The sequence below is a fragment of the Dryobates pubescens genome, chromosome 31 (assembly GCF_014839835.1).
Source record: "Dryobates pubescens isolate bDryPub1 chromosome 31, bDryPub1.pri, whole genome shotgun sequence".
Classification (NCBI taxonomy): domain Eukaryota; kingdom Metazoa; phylum Chordata; class Aves; order Piciformes; family Picidae; genus Dryobates; species Dryobates pubescens.
In genome coordinates this window covers 3459644-3478103 of record NC_071642.1, presented here as the reverse complement: position 1 = coordinate 3478103, position 18460 = coordinate 3459644, and the positions used below count along the sequence as shown (strand labels likewise).

The 18460-nt window shown below is 59.5% G+C and overlaps 2 protein-coding genes across 3 annotated transcripts; one reads left to right on the top strand and one right to left on the bottom strand.

Moving 5' to 3' along the window:
* The first annotated feature begins 1256 nt into the window (after positions 1-1256).
* On the top strand, positions 1257-10563 carry RNF126 (ring finger protein 126). Of its 2 annotated transcripts, none has more exons than XM_054175352.1 (9): positions 1257-1338; positions 4382-4440; positions 5836-5899; positions 6935-7143; positions 7931-7999; positions 8087-8156; positions 8939-9032; positions 10014-10129; positions 10390-10563. In XM_054175352.1, the coding sequence occupies exons 1-9, from the start codon at positions 1264-1266 to the stop codon at positions 10537-10539; spliced, it is 906 nt and encodes a 301-aa protein (XP_054031327.1). In that variant the 5' UTR covers positions 1257-1263; the 3' UTR covers positions 10540-10563. The 2 variants fall into 2 exon arrangements, with proteins under 2 accessions (XP_054031327.1, XP_054031326.1); XM_054175351.1 differs by having other exon boundaries at positions 6902-7143.
* Positions 10564-13914: 3351 nt separating this feature from the next.
* FGF22 (fibroblast growth factor 22) lies at positions 13915-18460 on the bottom strand. The gene is made up of 4 exons (XM_054175443.1): positions 18090-18460; positions 17584-17939; positions 14403-14506; positions 13915-14125 (listed from the first exon to the last, which is right to left on the bottom strand). The coding sequence occupies exons 1-4, from the start codon at positions 18458-18460 to the stop codon at positions 13931-13933; spliced, it is 1026 nt and encodes a 341-aa protein (XP_054031418.1). The 3' UTR covers positions 13915-13930.

The window sequence follows — 18460 nt, the reverse complement described above, 5'->3', positions numbered from 1 at the left end:
GTCCCACAGCTGCGATTTCCACACCATGACCAAACCCTTCCAGAAGTCGCTGACCGGTTGCCGAGCCGTAACCTTGGCTGTTTCCCAGCAGTGCCCAGTTTAGAGCACCTCGCTCCCCGCTGCTCATCCCCTGGGTCCCTCCCAGCAGCAGGCACTGGGAGAGGAAAGCCGTTCCAGTGTCTCACCATGATCACTGTAAAGAATTTCTTCCTAATATCCAGGCTAAATATCCCTTCTTCCAGCTTAGATTTAGCACGGATATTAGGAGGAAACGCTTGACAGTGAGGGGGGGGAAGACACTGGCACAGGGAGATTGTGGATGCCCCCTCCCTAGAAGTGTTCAAGGCCAAGTTGGATGAGGCTTTGAGCAACCTGGGCTGATGCAAGCCCCCTATGGCTGGGGGATTGGAACTGGATGATCTTGAAGGTCCCTTCCAACCTAAACCATTCTGTGATTCTAGCTTTGGAGGGAGCGTCCCTGCGCTTTGTTCCCCCGGGCTTGCTCCACCAGCCGACAAGAGCCAGAGCAGCAAAACCTGGGCTGAAGATGCCACCTGCTGGAAGCGGGGCGAGGGGGCACCCCCGCAGCCCCACTACCCTTAAAATCTACCACCTCACAGCCCTGCCTTCCCCAAACCCCACAACTTCACAGCCCCAGCATCCTGAACCCCCGCCCCACAAACCCTACAACCCCACCACCCTCAAATCCCCCAACCCCACCACCCTGAACCCCCAAACCCTACAACTCCATCACCCTCAAACCGTCCATCCCCAGCTCCACCAACCCTGGGACACCCCAAGTGAGGACCATGAAGACACCCCACCCCCCCTAATCCCCTCTTCACCCCCACCCCACAAAAGCGACATCCTTGGGAAAGGGCCAGGCTTGAACCGAGCGCCGGGTGATATTTGGGGCACATTCAGGTTGGGTTTGGTTGGGGTTTTTTTTGGGTGCCGCTTTTTAAGCCAATCTTGGCATTGCACCCAAAAAACCGCAATTTTGACGTCATTTGGCGGGGGGCTCAGGCTCTCCCTATCTCTTCTTCACGGAGAGAGGCTTCCACCCCCAGTCCTCTAGGTGGCGCCCTTCCTCAGCGCCCAAGCGCCACCTCTCCGCGCTTTCCGTTCCGCGTTTACTCGATGTCGCTTGTCCCTTCTCGGCCACCGTCAGCTTTCCGCCGCACGTCCGCCGGTCGGGGCGGGGTAGGGGCGGGATAGCGGGGGGGGGGGGGGGGGGGGGGGGGGGGGGGGGGGGGAAGGAAGATGGCGGAGGCTTCACCACAACCGGGACGGTTCTTCTGCCACTGCTGCTCCGCCGAGATCGCCCCTCGACTACCTGTGAGTGGGGCTGGGGGGGTCTGGAGCCGGTGTAGGGTTGGGGGGAGCCGGGGCAACGGGCTGGGGTCTGGGAGTGGGAGGATTCCGGTGGGTTGGGCACGTGGGGGTGAGGCCTGGGGGGGGGTCTGGGGGAAGCTGGACTCTCGTGGCGGGGAGGAGTGGAACGGGGTGAGGCCCGGGGGGCAGCTGTGCTTGTGGCGGTTGGAGCTGGGGGAGGCGTTAGGAGAGGGTCCGGGGGGGGGGCTCCGGAGAGGGGAAATGACGGTTGGGGGCGGCGGAGGGGGGGGTGGGGGGTGGTAAGAGGGAAACGGGGCGGCTCCGGTCCAGGAGAACTGGGAGCGAAGGCTGTTCGGATTGGGGGGGGGGGGGGGAGAGGAGGAGGCTGCTCTCCTCCACCCTGTCCGGAGGGGGGCCCAGCGCGGTCGTGTGCCCCCCAGCTGTGCCCCGAAGGGAGGGGAACGGATCGGTGATGTTCCGTCCCCCCGCGGCTCCGGCGCCGTCACCCCACCGCTTTCTCCCTAGCGAACGCAGGATAGCCCGGTGGGGGGGTGGGGGGTTGCGTCTATTTTTGGTCTCTTTCAGTAAGATTTAAACGATCCTGAGAAAAGCCTCAGGGGCGGCGGTCTCTGCACACCGGTTCCACTCGCACAGAAGGGCTTTTGTAGGCTGGTGCAGCCTGTGAGCAAACAGGTTGTAACCAGTGAGTAAAGCCCTGGTGTGGGTGGAGAAAGGAGCGTTGGCTCTGGAAAGGAACTGGCCGAAAAGACCGCGGTGGGGCACGGCTGGGGATCGCCTGCCAAAGGTTGGGAGGTGCTCTGCTGGGGGGATCCCAGCAGGCGTGGTTTGCCCTGGGTCTCATCACAGTGTCCTGTGGGAGTAAGGTGCTGCTTTTTTGTGGGCTACTTAGTGCGGTTTAAGTCCCCTGGTGGTGGGCAGGAGCTGTCCCTCTGCCCTGGCTGGTTAGAGTTCGCCGTCAGTCTGGTTTTGTGACGTGGGGTTTGTCCTTTCGCCCTCGGCCTTGCTGGTTGGGTGAGGGCAGCCTTGCTGGGTAAATCTCAGTGCCTGTTAGTGAAGTGTGAGGAGAGAACTCCTGGTAAGGCTCCTGCTGAGCAGAGCACACGGACAGAGCAGAGAAAGCTGCTCTGGAGCTGGAGGTTGGGACCGAAAAACCGCCGATGTGTTTGGGTTTTGTTTCAGCAGCCTGTGTTGGGCTGTGCCCACAGAGAGCTTCCGGTGGGGAATGTGCTGGACTGTGACAGGGAGGGGGCAAGTGGCCTGGCTGGGTCAGGTCTGGTTAATTTCCAGTTGATGAACTTGGTGTGGAGGGTTCCAAGTTCATTTGGTTTCGCTCCCCGTGCGCAGAGCGAGCTCCTGCCGAGCCTGTAGGGATCTGCCGTGGCAGGAGTGGTTCAGAGTGCCTGAGAGACAGCAAACTGTGACATTTGTGCTGCTCCAGCTGCAGAGGAATGTGCTGATCCCTGTGTTTGGAGCAGGCTGGGAGCACAAAAGCCTCCCTCAAACAGGAGGGCTGGGAGGGAGAAAGTTGCTCAGTGCTGGAGTGTGGCCACCCTCACGTCGTGATTGACTCCAGCGATGAGCTGGTGGAACACCGACCAGCGCTGGGCTGCTTTCAGAGGCAGAGGGGGGGGATCCATCTGATTCTCAGCAATCAACAGTGGGGGGGAGATCCTGTATGGCAGGGACCACCTTTGGGAATAGCTTCTGGGGTGTAGAAAGGTTTCTGAACTCAAAGGCACAGTTCTTGCACAATCCCACATCCAGGGAGCCCTGCGCAGGGGAGGGAGCAGCTTTTTCTCCCAGGCTGTTTCTAAGCCTTGGTGCTGCCATGCCCTTATCTAGCTGAGCAGGCCAGGGCAGCACTTGGTGGCTCCTTGGCCTTGCTTCTCTGTGCTGGGGCCTTATCTGCTTGTTCTATGGTGGCCAGAGGAGCGATCCCAGATGCCTTTATCAGGGCAGCTCCGTGGGGCTGGCGTCCTCCCCTCTTTTGGAGGCTCCCTCGGTGTAATGAAGGGCCTGGGACACTTCATACAGCACTAGTGAAGGGAAGCAGCATTATTTTTGGAAGCTCTTATGTTTTTTTTCCCCCCCTGCTGAGTGTGGCTTTGCCAGCACAGGGGGACCAAGGGGGCTGTGTTTGCCTGTGGTGGCTCTTCCCCCTTAGCTGTGGCTGGGGCTGGGTCCAGGCTCTGTCGCTTCCTCTTCTGACTCAGTGCTGCTGCAGAAGGAGGACCTTGAGCGTCCTGGGGCTGCTGCTCGCTCTGGCTGTGGTTGTGGGGTGTGAATTCTTCCCTGACAGCAGGAGTTGTGAGGAAAAGTGCCTGCCACAGAGCGCTGAGGAGTCCTTCCTTGCACACCGGGGGTGTTTATTCCACGGCATTCGGCGCGGAGGGCACAAGGGCGGCCGGAGCTCTGTGAGGAGCATTGAGCGTGGGAGTGTGAAACTCTGGCATTGTGTGCTGCAGAATGACCCTCTTGTGTCTCCTTGACCTCTGGTGTGCTGTGAGCCCCAGACTACATCAGTCAGAGCTTCCATTCAGCTCCCCTCCAAAGGGACTGCTGGGATGAGCCCCGTGCTGCACTTCCCTCCCTGGTTTCTTTCCTTGGGGCAGTTTGGTCCCTGGAGGAGGGGGGCAGAGGAGATCCTCCAAACCAGGCAGCTCTTAAAAAACCCCAAATGATATTGGAGAGCTGCTGTTCTGGGAAGGCTGCTGGTTTTGCTTTCACTTCACCCACAGCTACATCAGATGTTACCTAATGCTTTGTCTCTGCTGGGGATTAATTAGTGTTATCTAAAGCTTCTCTAAAGCCAAGTTCCAAACGGGCTCAAGCTTAACATTTTTACTCCCCGCTCTGGTGAGGGCAGATAGCAGTGCTTGAGGGTCTCTGGCTCTGGAATTGGGGGGGGGGGGTAGGGGGATAGGGGGCTGCAGGACTCTTCCCTTCTACCTTGTCACACTGGAGGCAGCCTTTGCAGCTTTTACTGACCACATTCTCTTCTCACTTAGTGTTTCTCCTCCCCTAGGACTATATCTGCCCACGGTGCGAATCTGGGTTTATTGAAGAACTTCCTGAAGAGCCAAGGTAAGGTGCTGGCCCAGGGGCTGTTGCTGGAATGAATTTGGTCTGCTCTGCCCTGCTCTTTCCCATTTTTTGTTCTTCTAGTTAAAAGGCATTTTTTAGTTACACTTTTAACTGCTTCTGCCCAATGCTTGGCTCATCTTTCCTCCCTGTGGGTAGAGGGCGCTTCGCTTGCGTCCTCTGCCTCAGCCGTGGGAATGCTGAGTGTCAAACAGTGCTGGGAGAGGAATGGCCTGGTTTAAAACAAACAAGAAAAAGTGGTGGAGAGGCTTTCACTGGGGCATGTGATAGCTCTGAGCAAATGGGGAGTCCTCAGGGTTAGAGATAACCCTCAGAGGGAGGAATCTGTGGCACGGAGAGCCTGCCTCCGCTTGGCCAAATGCTGCGACTGAGACTTTGGACTCTCGGCTGGAGCAGCCAAGATCTGCACAGGTTCACGTGCCTCACTGCTGACTCAGTGGCAGGGCTGCCCCCTGGCAGTGTCAGAGCAAGCAAGAGGAGGAGAAATGTCTTAAAAGAACCTCAGACCCCTCTGCTGGACCACAGGCTGGGGACAGGCAGGTGCTGGGTGTTGGCGCGCACCGAGCCGTGCGGGGATGAGCCAAGCCCGCGGCGCTGGTCTGTCCAGATGGGGCTTCTGCGCTCACAAAGTGGCATTTGGTCTGACCACACCAAGCTTGTGAGCTGAAAATGTGCCCTGGCTCATCCCAAATGTGGTGGTGATTTCACATGACTTCAGGGGAGTCACAGAATGCAGAACCTTGGGGGGGGTTCGGTGCCGAGAGTGTCAAAGCATAAACCTGAACAGGAAATGTTCCTGCAGCTCTCTAAAAGCAGAAGCTGAACAGTGTTAAGAGTTTTCCTCATAATCTGTCCCTTTTTGGTCACATGCCTCTGCAACAGAGAAGTTCCTTTGATTCAAGATTAGACTTAAGCATGTTTGGGCCATAGTGACCAGGGTTTGTACCTTAAGTCTTCTCTTCCTGGTGCTCCAGAGGATTAGCTGACTTGTGAGGTGGATTGTACTTGATGCCAGTCCTTGCTTGACATCATGGTGCAGTCACTTCTCTCTGGCTTCATGGAGTCAGAATCTAAAAGGTTAGGGAGAAGTGGGGGGAGGGGGAGGGAACATGAACGTTGCAGGGAGGGGAAGGTGGAAATTGATATGGATGGGTAGAAAGTGAGCAGCTGAGGGTGGGTTGGTGTCTGTGTGGAGCTCACCCTGCCCCAGGGGTGGAAGGAAGGTGAGCAAAGCTCTGTGGTCCCTTGAGCTCTGGTGAATCTATCACCCCCAGCAGCTGTGCCACCTGTCAGACCCTGGCCTCTTGTGCCTCTCTTCTGGGAGACCCTTTCCACAGCACCCTTGGGAGCTTACCACTGCTCCTCAATTCCTCACAGGAACGCCGACAATGAAACCACCTCCTCTACGTCCACCAGTGAGCAGGGCAGGCATCCCTTTGAGGTGAGTCCTCTCTCTTCCAACCCTTTCTGGTTTGCCTGGAGCTGAAGTATTTTTCCATCAGTACTTGAAACATTTCCTGGGGTTGTGACAGAGTTTGGGAAGGGAGGTATTAATATCATCCTGCTGCTCCTGAAGGCTCCGTGTTGTATTTTTACTGCATGTTTTTAATAGGCCCAGCACTTGCAAGCTCATGGCTGCTGTGAGGGGGCTAAGCTGGGAGCTGGTGAGCTGGCTGGGTGTGTTGCTATGCAGTAGCCACGGCAGTGAAACCAGGGAAGCTGGAGAGATTGCTTCCCCTCAGACGCAGTTTCAGTCTGTGTCTCTCGTTCCTCGCTGAGCTGCCTCTCAGCCTGCCCTGCTCCACTCGTGTCGGTAGGAGCTGGCGAGCTGCTGGGGGTGTCAGGAGATGTTGTCAGGGGGCTGGTGAAACACCAGGGTGAATCACAGAATTGTTTGGGTTGGAAAAGACCTCAAAGACTGAGTCCAGCCGTCGAGCCGACACCACCGTGGCCATTAAGCCCTGCCCCCAGGTGCCCTGGCCACACGTGTCTTGAGCAGCTCCAGGGATGGGGACTCCACCACCTCCCTGGGCAGCCTCTTCCAATCCCTCACCACTCTTGCAGCAAAGAAGAAATTCTTCCTCCTCTCCAACCTAACCCTCCCCTGGCACCATTTCAGGCCATTTCCTTTCCTTCTATCACCTGATCCTAGGGAGAAGAGCCCAACCCCCACCTCACTGCAACCTCCTTTCAGGGAGCTGTAGAGAGCAACGAGGTCTCCTCTCAGCCTCCTTTTCTCCAGCCTAAACCACCCCAAATTTCCTCATCTGCTCCTTATTAAGTCTTGTTGAATGCTAGGAGTTGTTCCTGCCCCACCTGAGGATGACCCTGCTGACCACACAAGGGTTTGGAAGGGACCTCCAAAGGGCATCCAGTCCGAGCCAGACCACTCTACGCTTCCTTTCCTCCTTACCCTCTGCTCTCTGACCTCTGTCTCTCCCAGAACGTGGATCAGCACTTATTCACCTTGACACAGGGCTATGGCCAGTTTGCCTTCGGGATCTTTGACGACAGCTTCGAGTTCCCCTTCGGGTCCAACGTGCAGGCCGAGGACAACAGGGACTCGGAGAACCGGCGGGAGAGGGAGCACCAATCCCGGCACCGCTACGGCGCCCGGCAGCCCCGCGCCCGCCTGGCCACGCGCCGAGCCGCCGGCAGGCACGAGGGGGTCCCCACGCTGGAGGGGTGAGGAAGCCCCCGACCCTCCGTTGCTTCTCCCTGGTGCTCAGCCCATCCCCTTGCTCGTAGGCTCACGGGATGCGAGGGGCTGGCAGGGACCTCCGGAGAGCGTGGAATCAATAAGGCTGGAAAAGACCTCAAAGGTCCTCACGTCCAGCCTGTCACCCCAGACCTCATGGCTACTACACTGTGGCACCCAGTGCCGCATCCAGTCTCCTCTTGAACACCTCCAGGGATGGGGACTCCACCACCTCCCTGGGCAGCACACTCCAACGGCTAGCAGCTCTCTCTGTGAAGAACTTTCTCCTCCCCTCCAGCCTAAACCTCCCCTGGCACAGCTTGAGACTGTGTCCTCATCGACTCCGACCCCCCTGCCAGAGCAGGAGCATAGCATCCAGCACAGGTCACACAGGAATGCATCCAGATGGGGCTGGAAAGTCTCCAGAGAAGGAGACTCCACAACCTCTCTGGGCAGCCTGTGCCAGTGCTCTGTGACCCTCACAGTGAAGAAGTTCCTCCTCATGCTGAGGTGGAACCTCCTGTGCTGTAGCTTATAACCATTGCCCCTTGTCCTAGCCCAGGGTGCAACAGAGCAGAACCTCTCTCCTCCCTCCATTGCACCCTGTTCTTCTGAGGCTGCTCCTGAGCACAGCTCCTCTGCAGGAGGAGTTTCTCCTTTCCCTCCCCCCATGTGACTCTTTAGTGCATTCAGCCTCTCCTTCCATGCCAGGGAGTTAGCAGAGGACCAGCAGATCCTAACCTAACCCTGGGGGTTTGTTTTCTTGTCTTCCAGAATTATTCAGCAGCTGGTCAATGGAATTATTGCACCTACCACAATACCAAACCTAGGACTAGGACCCTGGTGAGTTGAAGATGTGCTGCTCTCTCTCTCTGACACTTCCTGCTCCTGCTGCCAGCCAGGTTGGGACTCTTGTCCTTGTTCTTACAGGGGAGTGTTGCATTCGAACCCGATGGACTATGCCTGGGGTGCCAATGGCTTGGATGCAATAATCACACAGGTACCATCAGTGAGGCTGAAGCTTGAGGAGGGCAGAGTGAGACTGGAGATCAGCAAGAAAGTCTTGCCAGAGGGTGGGGAAACACTGGAACAGGTTGCCCAGGGAGGTTGTGGATGGCTTCCTCCCTGGAGGTGTTCAAGGCCAGGCTGGATGAGCAACCTGGGCTAAGGGAATAGACCTATTAAATATCTGAGGGCTGGGGGTCAAGAGGGAGGGGAGAGGCTCTGCTCTGTTGCACCCTGTGCTAGGACAAGGAGCAATGGATACAAACTTCAGCACAGGAGGTTCCACCTCAACATGAGGAGGAACTTCTTCACTGTGAGGGTCAGAGAGCACTGGAATAGGCTCTCCAGAGGGGTTGTGGAGTCTCCTTCTCTGGAGCCTTTCCAGCCCTGTCTGGATGTGTTCCTGTGTGACCTGTGCTGGATTCTATGCTCCTGCTCTGGCAGGGGGGGGTTGGACTCGATGACCTGCAGAGGTCCCTTCCAACCCCTAACATCCTGTGATCTGTGATCCTGTGTCCCTGCTCATGGCAGAGTGGTTGGAACTAGAAGGATCTTGAAGGTCCCTTCCAACCCAAACCATTCTGAGTCTCCTCATGTGCAGAGCCTCCGTGGCTGCCGCGGCGCAGGGAGGCGAACCGTGGGAGGTGCAGGAGTTGGGAGCTGAAGCCTGGGAGGGGGAGTCCAGGGTGCAGGGTTCAGGTGCCCTGGCTCAGTAACTGAGGAGGTTCTGTGTGCTGCTGAGCTCTCATCTCCTCTCTGTGCCTGTTTCTTCTTCAGTTACTAAATCAGTTTGAAAACACTGGACCGCCGCCAGCAGACAAAGAGAAGATCCAGGCCCTCCCCACAGTACAGATCACACAGGAACACGTAGGTAAGTGTGCCTGCTCTGGGCAGCTCTGCACCAAGAGCTCTCTCTAGGCTCTGCTGAATGTTTTCTGGGAATTTTTAGCTTTGCACCTTCCAAGGCCTAAAGCATTTCAAAGAGAGAAAGCTGCAGTATGGCTCTGTTGGACTCGTACCAAAAATGAGCAGTGGAGACTGGATGGATTTGCCCCTGGGGGAGGAGACTGCTTGGGGAGGGTGGAGATAGAGAAGGAAAGGAGCAAGAAGCACACCCAGGGCAGTGTGGTTGGTGGGGGCAAGGGGAAAAGGTGGCACATTTGCCAGCAATGTGCCCAAGAAGGCAAATAGCATCCTGTGGTGCATCATGAAGTGTGGTCAGCAAGTCAAGAGAGGTTCTCCTCCCCCTCTGATCTGCCCTGGTGAGGTCACATCTGGAATACTGTGTCCAGTTCTGGGCTCCCTGATTCAAGAAGCACAGAGACCTGCTGGGAAGGGTACACCAAAGGGCTATGAAGATGCTGAGGGGACTGGAACATGGGGACAGGCTGAGAGAATTGGGGCTTTTTAGTCTGGAAAAGAGAAGACTGAGGGGGATCTGCTCAGTGCTGATCAATACTTCAAGAGTGGGAGTCAGGGAGCAGACTTTGTTCAGGGATGCCCAGTGGCAGGGCAAGGAGTAACAGGCACAAACTCAATGATCTCAAAGGTCTTTTCCAACCTGGTTAATTCTATTCTAAACTTGACCATAACAAGTTCCATCTAAACATGAAGAGGAACTTCTCCAAGGGTAATGGAGCCCTGGAGCAGGCTGCCCAGAGAGGTGGTGGAGCCTCCATCTCTGGAGACGTTCAAACCCCACCCGGCTGCGTTCCTGTGTGACCTTCTCTGGGTGACCTCCAGAGATCCCTTCCCATTCTCTGCTTCAGTGGAGGTGTCCCAGCCTGGGTGCTTTGGGTTTCATTCCTCTCTCACTTGGGCTGTGTTTTGCTTCCCCTCTGCCCTGGCACAGACTCTGGGTTGGAGTGTCCTGTGTGTAAAGAAGACTACACGGTCGGTGAGAACGTCCGGCAGTTACCTTGCAATCACCTCTTCCACAACAGCTGCATCGTCCCCTGGCTGGAGCAGGTGGGTGACCCTCGGGGTGGGGGTGGGTGGAGGTTGGCCCTAGCACCTGAGGGGGTGGAGGATGTTTGTTCTGCTGCTGGAACTGCTCTCCTCTGTCTAAATATTTTCATACCTCCACGGTGAGGCCTTAGCCGCCAGCAGCCTTTGATCGGGGGGAGGTCATCCCAGCCTGTTCCTGGAGTGCTGCTCCTGGATGGTGTTTCTAACCCTCTCTCTCTCCCCTCCTTTCTTGTCTTGTTTGTGTCTTTGCTCTCCCAAAGCATGACACGTGTCCCGTGTGCAGGAAAAGCCTCAGTGGACAGAACACTGCCACGAACCCCCCGGGACTGACGGGGATGAACTTCTCATCCTCCTCCTCCTCCTCTTCCTCCAGCTCACCCAGTAATGAAAACTCATCGAACAACTCATGAATCTTACTCAACCTCCCCTCCCCTCCCCCAACCCCACCCCCCTCCTCGCCCCTGGGGCCCTCTTCATTGTCCTCCCTTCTCTCCCCAGCCCAGCGTAAGCATCAACCAGGGGCTTCCAGAGCAGAGCCAGGGGAGGAGGAGGAGGAGGAGGGGAGGGCCAAGGGGAAGGCAGTGCTTCCCCAGAATTCCCTTTTGCTTTCTGAAGACTGAGTCTCCAGAGGTCCTTCAGAGATGAGAAGCCTCAAGCCCTGTGCTGGAGGCGGGGAAGAGCTCTCTCTGTCTGTCAGTCAAAACCAACCAACCAACCCAACCCAAACCTCCCTTTGCCACGTGGATTGGTTTGTAAACCATTGCAGTGAGAGGCAGCAGCTGCCCCTGCCGGGTGGGAAGCCTCAAGTGTGCAGAGCTGGCAGTTGCCATCCCGAGTGGGAAGGTTGCTTGGTATGGGTTTGGATTTGAAGTTCCTGCCTCTTTATTTCTTCTCCTCCTCCTCCTCCTCTTCCTCCCCCCCTCCTTGGATACTCTTCTGCTTTGGAGATTTGAAGTCTTTTCAGAAAGAGAGCATCAAGGATATTGCCTTCCTCCCAGGGACCTCCAGCTGGGGAGGGCTGATAGCTGTCACTGAAGACATGAATTTGACATAGGCTTCCCCTGTCCCCCTCACCCTTTTCCCCCACCTCCAGCCTCCTCTTTTCTTTTTGTTTTGGGTTTTGGTTGGGTTTTTTTTTTCTTTTTTGTTTGTTTGGGGTTTTTTTTTTGTTGTTCCTTTGTAACCTTTTGCCCTTCTGCTACTCAACACTGAAAGGGTTTTTATAATTTTAAATTATTACTGCTGTTCAATAAAACAGATGTTTCAGCTCAAGCAGCCTTCTTCCTGCATGGTTTGAGGAGCAAAAACAAGGAGCAGGGAAGGGGGGAAAGGGGAAAGCTCTCTGGAGCTGGCTGTGCCACCTCGAGCTTACCACACAGCACCGGGCACCAACCTGCCCCAGGGCCACCCCTCTGTGCAGTGCCAGCTTGGAAGGTCTCTGAGCTGCAGGGTTGCAGCTGAAAGCATCCTGGCCTGGGCCTGGGCTGGGCCTGGTGGTGGGAGGGTTTCCTCTGTGTTTTTCTTTGACATCCTCTCCCTGTTGCAGTCCTGCCCTTCTCAGCCTGAGCCGACTCTCTTCCAGCCTGTGGCCATCGGGACTGGGTGTGCACCAGAGCAAGGAGCAGCCAAATGCCATTGTGGTGGAATAATAGACAGGAAAAACAGCATTTTGGAAGGGGGGTGGAGGGGAGGGGGAAACCAACCAAAAAAAAACCTCCCCAAAAATACACAAATGTATTTCAAAGCTACTGCAACTACAGCTGATTAAAAAGAAACAAACAAAACAAGAGAGAGGCAAATCCCCACGTGTGTTGGTGACTCAGTTTCTGTGACACAGCCTGGAGCTTGGAGAATGACAAGAATGTGACCAGAGTGGGCAGTGCCCTACCCATGTCCCTGCTCACCTGGGCTGGGAGGTGTCAAGAGGGACAAAGGATTGGGGACTTTGGTTTGGTCTGCCCACGCTGAGCTTCCAGGGGAGCCTGGCCAGCTCCGAGGAGCTGGGGCTGGAGCACAGGGGAGGGTTGGGGTTGGCCATGGAGCTGAGGCTTGGGAGGTTCCCTGCATCTCCTCCAGCTGCTGGGGCCCCTGTGAGCAGCTGGGGCAGCAAGGTGCTGCCTTCCTTCCGTGGGCACTCAGGATCTTGGCACTGTCAGAGCTTTGGTTCTTCTTCCCCAGAGCTCTCTGGGCCAAGCCCTGTCTAATGGGAGGGGGAAGGCAGGTAGCTCATTTGGCCACTTTGGGTTGGAAGGGGGGAAGATCTGTGGAGGAAAACATCCCCAGCATGGATGGCAACAGCCTTTGCCAAGCCTTGCCAGGGCCACGTGGCCAGCACTGAGCAACTCCCCTGGAATGTTTTTCCTCCTGGGCCCAGCGGCAGCTTTCATCTCGGTGGGTGGATGTCTGCAGGCCCAGGGTTTATCTCAGGACTGGTCTGTCAGGGTTCAATGGCTCATCCTCCACCAGAGGCTGAGCCAGGAGCTTTCTGCCACCAGAATCCCGGAGGCTGGGAGGTGGGTGGCAGCAGGCAGGTCCCCAGCTGAGCCAGTGTGTGCCCATTAGCTGGGCTGGTGTGGGAGGAGTGGTGACTGTTCAGTCACAGCCCAGGACAGGTGGGAAAAACCCCCAACCTTTCCTTTTCCCACTGCTTCAAGCATGCTGTGGGGCTCCTGCCTCCCCCAGTAGTGCTTGGGGTGGGTTGTGAGTGAAGCAAAGCCATGGTTGCTGCCGCTCAGCAGGCAGGGGCTCAGGTCTGGGGCCTGGAGCCTGTCATGGTCACCACACAGTTAAGGTGGTGGTGACTGTTCCCTCTTTCAGGCTTTTCTGGAGCTGGTTGAGTAAGAAATGGAACAAGTTTGGTGGTTTTTTTGCTGGGGCCATCATTCATGTCTGAGGTGACAAAGTGACCAGGCTGTGATGCCTCACTGTGGCAGGCAGCACAGGAACGTGCCCTGGCTGGGTGGCTGAGGTGTGGATGCTATTTCTGGTCACAAGCCCCTTCAGGCAAGGGGCTGGTCCTTACCACTGGTCACCTTCCCAACCACATCCTTGCTGGGGAGGATGGAGGAGAATTGGACTCCGGGGAGCAGCCTGGAGGTGCTGGCTGCAGCCTGGGGAGGTTGGATGCCCTACTGCCCCTCGGCTCTCAGTCCAGGGTGTGGATGGGGCATCAGGCACTTGAGTGGGCATCTTTGGCCCAGGGGTTCTCATGGGGAGAAGTCCAGCATGGAACAACCATCACTGTGATCTTCTGTGAGTAAGGCATCTCCACCCACACAGGCAGGAAGATGAGGAGCTGGACACGGTGAGGGACCTGCTAGGCTCTAGGAGGAACAACGCTGGTGGCTGCAGCCGTGCCCCTGGGCAAGTCAACCCCACCCAGCCCAAGCCATGCCAATCACTGAAGCTCTGAGACTCGCTTCCCACTCTGGACCATGAACAGCTTTATTGCTGTGGGTGCTTGGACACAAGATAAATAGAACCCAGCAGTACATCCCAGCCCCTGCAGAGATGCTGCTAGCAGAGCTCTGCCTGCCCGGTCCAGCTGCACAGCAGGGGCACGACGTCGGCAGCCCTGGCACACGATGGCCTCATTCCTTGGGCCGTGCCACGCTGGCCCTGCCTTGGCAGGAGGGTGAGGAGAGCCTCATCGTTGCACATCCACCATCTGCATCCATCCTCCGCCGTGCATTTACAAATAGAACAATAAATAGCCACAAAAATAGATATGTACATAAATAAAATAACCCTTCCCCCCCCCCTTCTTCCTTAGAGAACAAGTCCAGAGCCCCCCCGCGGGGCTCAGCTGACGAGGATGGGGAGGAAGTGGGTGGACAGGTGCTGCCGGCGTGTCTTGCCCCCTCGCTGGGGTCTGCCCTTGCTGTTGAGCGAGAGGAACATGGGGCGGCCGCGGTGCCGCCAGCGCAGCGAGGCGTAGGTGTTGTAGCCGTTCTCCTCGATGCGCTCCGTGAACTTGCAGTTGGGGCTGAACTCCTTCTGACAGGAGAGGGAAGGAGGTGAGGGGTGGCAGTGCACGGCCAGGGCTTTCTCCTTGCCTTCTTCCACTCCCAAAAGCAGGGCAGGGGTTGGGGCTCCTCCTTACTACCCAGCGGATGGAGGGGCTCGCTGAGTGCTGTCCCCTCACTGGGGAGGGCAAACAGGAGCCTGGGCACCGATCCCGGTGGGGTCGCGGCACACCTCCCCACCCCTTCCAGCTCTGCCCTGCAGCTCTGAGCCCTGGCTGGTCCCTCCCGGGAGGCAGCGTTCGACCTACCGACCCATAGAGCCTCCCCCGCTTGTTCATGGCCAGGAAGAAGCCGGTGTGCACCGCCCGGATGGCCACCACGCCGACGCGCACCGACCGGATCTCGACGATGCCTGTGGGAGCGGGAAGCGCGGCGGTGAGTAGGAAGGGACGGGCGACCTCCTCCCGACCCCGCCAGGAGTCCTGCCCCGACGCCAGGTCTGTGGCCATAAAGTGCCCCCCCCCCCGAGGGATGGGGCCACTGACCCTCGCCCAGCGCTGGAGCAGCCTGAGCTGGGAGCAGGAACCTCTGATCTGGGGAGGGTTTGATCTTTACTCCTCTCCTCCCTAAGGCCTCGCTGCTTCCAGGAGCTGGGCTGTGTGGGAGTGATGCCAAGGCACAAATCTCTGCCCAGTGCCAGCCTTGCATTTATCCTTCCCTCATTGGCAGCTCTGCCCCACGGTATCTGTCCCAAGCACACCCACAGTGCCCCGGGGACCAGAACTCACCTCTCGCTGCCCCTGGCACCCCACGTGCTCAGGACAGTGAGGCTGGCATGGTCCTTGGAGGGGGGCAAAGTGTGCACGGGGGTGGCAGCAACGGTGCACAACCACATTCTGGTGGACAGAAACACCTGGGCAGAGGGCTGTAGGGGCAGGGGTGCAGCCGGGATGGTGCTGCCAGTGCCAAGTAACAATTTGGCACATGCCCCTGTGCCAGGCACTGCAGGCAGGGGGGCTGCGATTGGGCTGGGCTGGTGCTCCTGTGCCCGGCCGCCGAGCTGCCGGCACCGCCGCTAATGGCTAAGGCATGCGGTCAGACCAGCGGCTCCGAGGGGAAACACCCAGACCATTGGCAGGTCCTCCGGATTCCTGCACAGCCTTGGCCATCCTAGAGTGCCACTGCCAGCCCTGCCACCGCCGGCGCTGCGGGAAGGGACTGAGATGCAGGCAGGGCAGTGGGTGGCAGGTAAGCCACAGCAGGAGCTGCCCACAGACACCACTGCCCACAGACACCGCTGCCCAAGGCTGCCCCAGCCAGCCACGGCAGGAGGATGCACACAGGGTTTGGCAGCCAGGGGCACACACAGCATGGGGGACTGCAGGAATTCCCGGGCAGGGGCTTTCAGCAGGTGTTTACACCCCCCCACCCCCTCCCCAACCAACCCAGCATTGCCAGTGGGCACTCGTGCCCTTGCCAGGAGTGGGTGGAGTGGTCACAGCAGTGTGAGGGCTCCCAAGTGTTCAGCTCCTTGGGGCAGATGTTTAAAGGTATTTTCGGCTCAGCTGCCTCAGTGCTGCTGCCAGCACCTGCCCTGGCACCCACTGGGACCAGCAGGACCCTGCCCAGTGAAGTCATTGAGGAGCAGCAGGGGTGGGGAAAGGCCAAGTGAGTGCCTTGGAATCCACCTGCCTGATCCCCAGCTGCAGTTGCTGCTATTTATAACCAAGGGCTCTGCTTCTCTAAAAATAACCCCACACTGCTGCTCCTGGTGCCCTGGCTGGCTCTGCTGGGCTGTGCTCCCAGGTGCCCAGCCAGTGCCCAGCCCTGCGCGATGGGGATGAGTCCCTGTGGGTGTAGAGCAGCACCCCTGGGCTGGGCAGCAGCCCAGAGGCAGCTCCCAGTTTCACACCCTTTGCCCCAGTGGGGTCCCAGGAAGGCTGGAGCAGATGTAGGGCTGGAGGCAAGGGAAGCCCTGGGACAGCCCCTGGCACCACTGGCACCGCTGGCAGGGCTGGTCTGGCAGCTGCCAGGAAAGCTGATGAGCAAAGCCCAGCCCAAGCTCAGGTTATCTGCTGCTCGATAACCAGAGCAAGCCCCATGCACCAGCCTGGAGCTGCTCCACCTGCCAGGCCCCATGCAGCCCAGGGAACATGTTGGGGCACCTGACACTGGCAGTGTGCCCAGTCGGGACTCCTGACAGCCTCTGACACCACTGGAGGGTTCCCTGGGTTGGGCTGGGCTCCCTCATCTTGCTGGGTGATGTCCTGCACTGCCCAGGAGTCTGAGCAGCTCCCCCTGCCACCGGGGCATGGGCTGGGGCTGCTGCTCCAAGCTGGATGCCCCAAGGATCCACCCTGCTGAGGATGCTCAGGTAGGTATCCCCCTGCCCAGGGCTCCCAGTATCCCACCTTGTCCAGCCACTGCCCTGCCAGCCTGCTGTCCCCTTCCCTGTCACAGGCGCCCAGCACCTGACGTGGGCTGACACCACAGGTACTGCATCCTGGCTCTCGCTGCAGCTGTGCCGTGGGTGCCATGTCCCCTGGGGACCCACGGTGCTGCCACACGGAGAGGGGACCAGGGAGGGAGCAGGCAGCCGTGGAGCCGAGGCAAGGATCTCCGTACTGGGAGCAGCCTCTCCACTGGCACAGGGACCCCTGTGCAGGACTCCGCTTCCGTCTCTTCCCAGCCGCTCCCCAGGGCTGCAGGGTGGAGCAGCCCCAGGGAAAAGGCCTCATCCTGCCGGCTCCTTCCTAAGCTCCGGATCGCAGCACGGCCCGGGCGGCACCGACATCCCCCCTTTGCCCAGGTACCCCTCGCTCGGCCCTACTCCACGGTCCTCCGCGACAAGGCTGCTCTGCTCTCCCCCACCGGGCTCTCGGTTCTGAGACCAGCATCACCCCGGAGCTTCCTCCGCCCTTCCTTCTCCTTCTCCTCAGCCTTTACCGGGAACGATCCGATCCACCCCGGGCAGCGCGAGATGAAGAGAAAGGGGGCAGGGGAAGGGGCGGCCCCCAACCTACGCTGGCAGGATGAGGAGGTACGAGCGACCCCCAGGGTCGTCGGGGTCCGAACGCCGGGGAAGGGGCTGCCGGGAGAGCGGACTGCCGCAACAGTTCGCGTTCGAGGTAGCTGCGGGCTCCGACCAGCCGTGTGCGGGACAGCGCGGACAGAGGGGACCCGCGGCTCCCGCACGGCCAGAGAAGAGGCTTCAGCCGAGGTTTTAACCGGGCGGGAGGAGCCGCGGAGCCGGGCACAGACCAGGGGTCCCGCCGCCGTCCAGAGGTAGCTCTGTCCAGCCTCTGCCTGTCCCCGGCTGTGCCCTCTGCCCTGTGCCCGGTCCCCGTGCCTCTCGCCTCCGCCGCAGTCTCAGCGTCCCGGCGGGATCGGGCTCTCGACCCGCGGTGGGAATCCAGAGGGACCCCGCGGGCTGCCCCAGAACTCGGCTTTCTCGGACCCAGTCCCGGCCCCGTTCCCGGCCCCACTCACTGCCCGGCCGCTCCCTCCAGCGCGTCCCCTCCACGCTGCCGCCACCGTCGATGCGCAGGAAGAAGCGGGTGGCGGAGAAGAGCCGCCGCCACCGGACGTCGCCTTCTAGGTGGCCGTAGCTTCGGGGGGGCCGCCGGCCGCCCCCAGCCGCCCCCGGTCCAAAAGCCGGTGCCGGCTCCGCCAGAACGGCGAGTGCCCCGGCGAGGCAGGCGGCGAGGGCGGCGGGGCCCCCGCGCCTCATGGCGGCGGGGCGCAGCGAGGCGGCGGGCGACGGGCCATGGCCGCGGCGGCGACAACCGGCCCCGACGGCGCGGGCGGCTCGAGCACGGGGCGAGTTGGTGGGGTGGGGCGGGGCTCTGGGTGGCCAATGGGCTAGGAGGGGCGTGACCGAGAGAGCAGGGGATCCCATTCATAAAATCAGCGCCCCGACGGCTGCCCCATCATCCCCGTTCCCCATCACTAATAGGGCGCCTAGGTTGGGGGAAATCGCTCGCCGCAGTCCCCACCGACTCCCGCGGTGTGCAGGCGGACGAGGCACGGGCCCAGTGGGCGGGAAGAGGCGGAGAGTGGTGCGTGGGGCTGCCCCGCGCTCAGGGTTGTTGCCGGTTTGTGACCAGGTCGGAGACACGCCGGGCTCGGGGCCGGGAGAGGCGCGGTGCAGCTCCGTATCCCAGCGTCGCGGCTCCTGGGCTCCGCCAGCCGTCGAGCCTCGCTCCTGTCCCGTCCGGGCTCGCCCCGTCGGGTCCTCCGCGGCCGCCAGGGGGCGCGCTGCGGTGCGCTGCCGCGCTCTGCCGCGCTGCACGGCGGGAGCTGTGGTCTGGCGCGGGCGGCGGCCGCTGCTCCCGGCGTGCACCGCGCGGCGCGTGCGCGGCGCCAT

Bases quoted from the DNA above. Each gene is read 5' to 3' on its own strand.
- FGF22 (XM_054175443.1), bottom strand. From the start codon at position 18,460: ATGGCGCCGCGCACGCGCCGCGCGGTGCACGCCGGGAGCAGCGGCCGC. The intron at 17,940-18,089 runs GTGGGGACTGCG...TTGGCCACCCAG, and splicing joins CCTGCACACCGCGGGAGTCG to AGCCCCGCCCCACCCCACCA. The intron at 14,507-17,583 runs GTGAGTGGGGCC...CCGCTCCCACAG, and splicing joins CTGGAGGGAGCGGCCGGGCA to GCATCGTCGAGATCCGGTCG.
- RNF126 (XM_054175351.1), top strand. From the start codon at position 1,264: ATGGCGGAGGCTTCACCACAACCGGGACGGTTCTTCTGCCACTGCTGC. The intron at 1,339-4,381 runs GTGAGTGGGGCT...CTCCTCCCCTAG, and splicing joins AGATCGCCCCTCGACTACCT to GACTATATCTGCCCACGGTG. The intron at 9,033-10,013 runs GTAAGTGTGCCT...GCCCTGGCACAG, and splicing joins GATCACACAGGAACACGTAG to ACTCTGGGTTGGAGTGTCCT.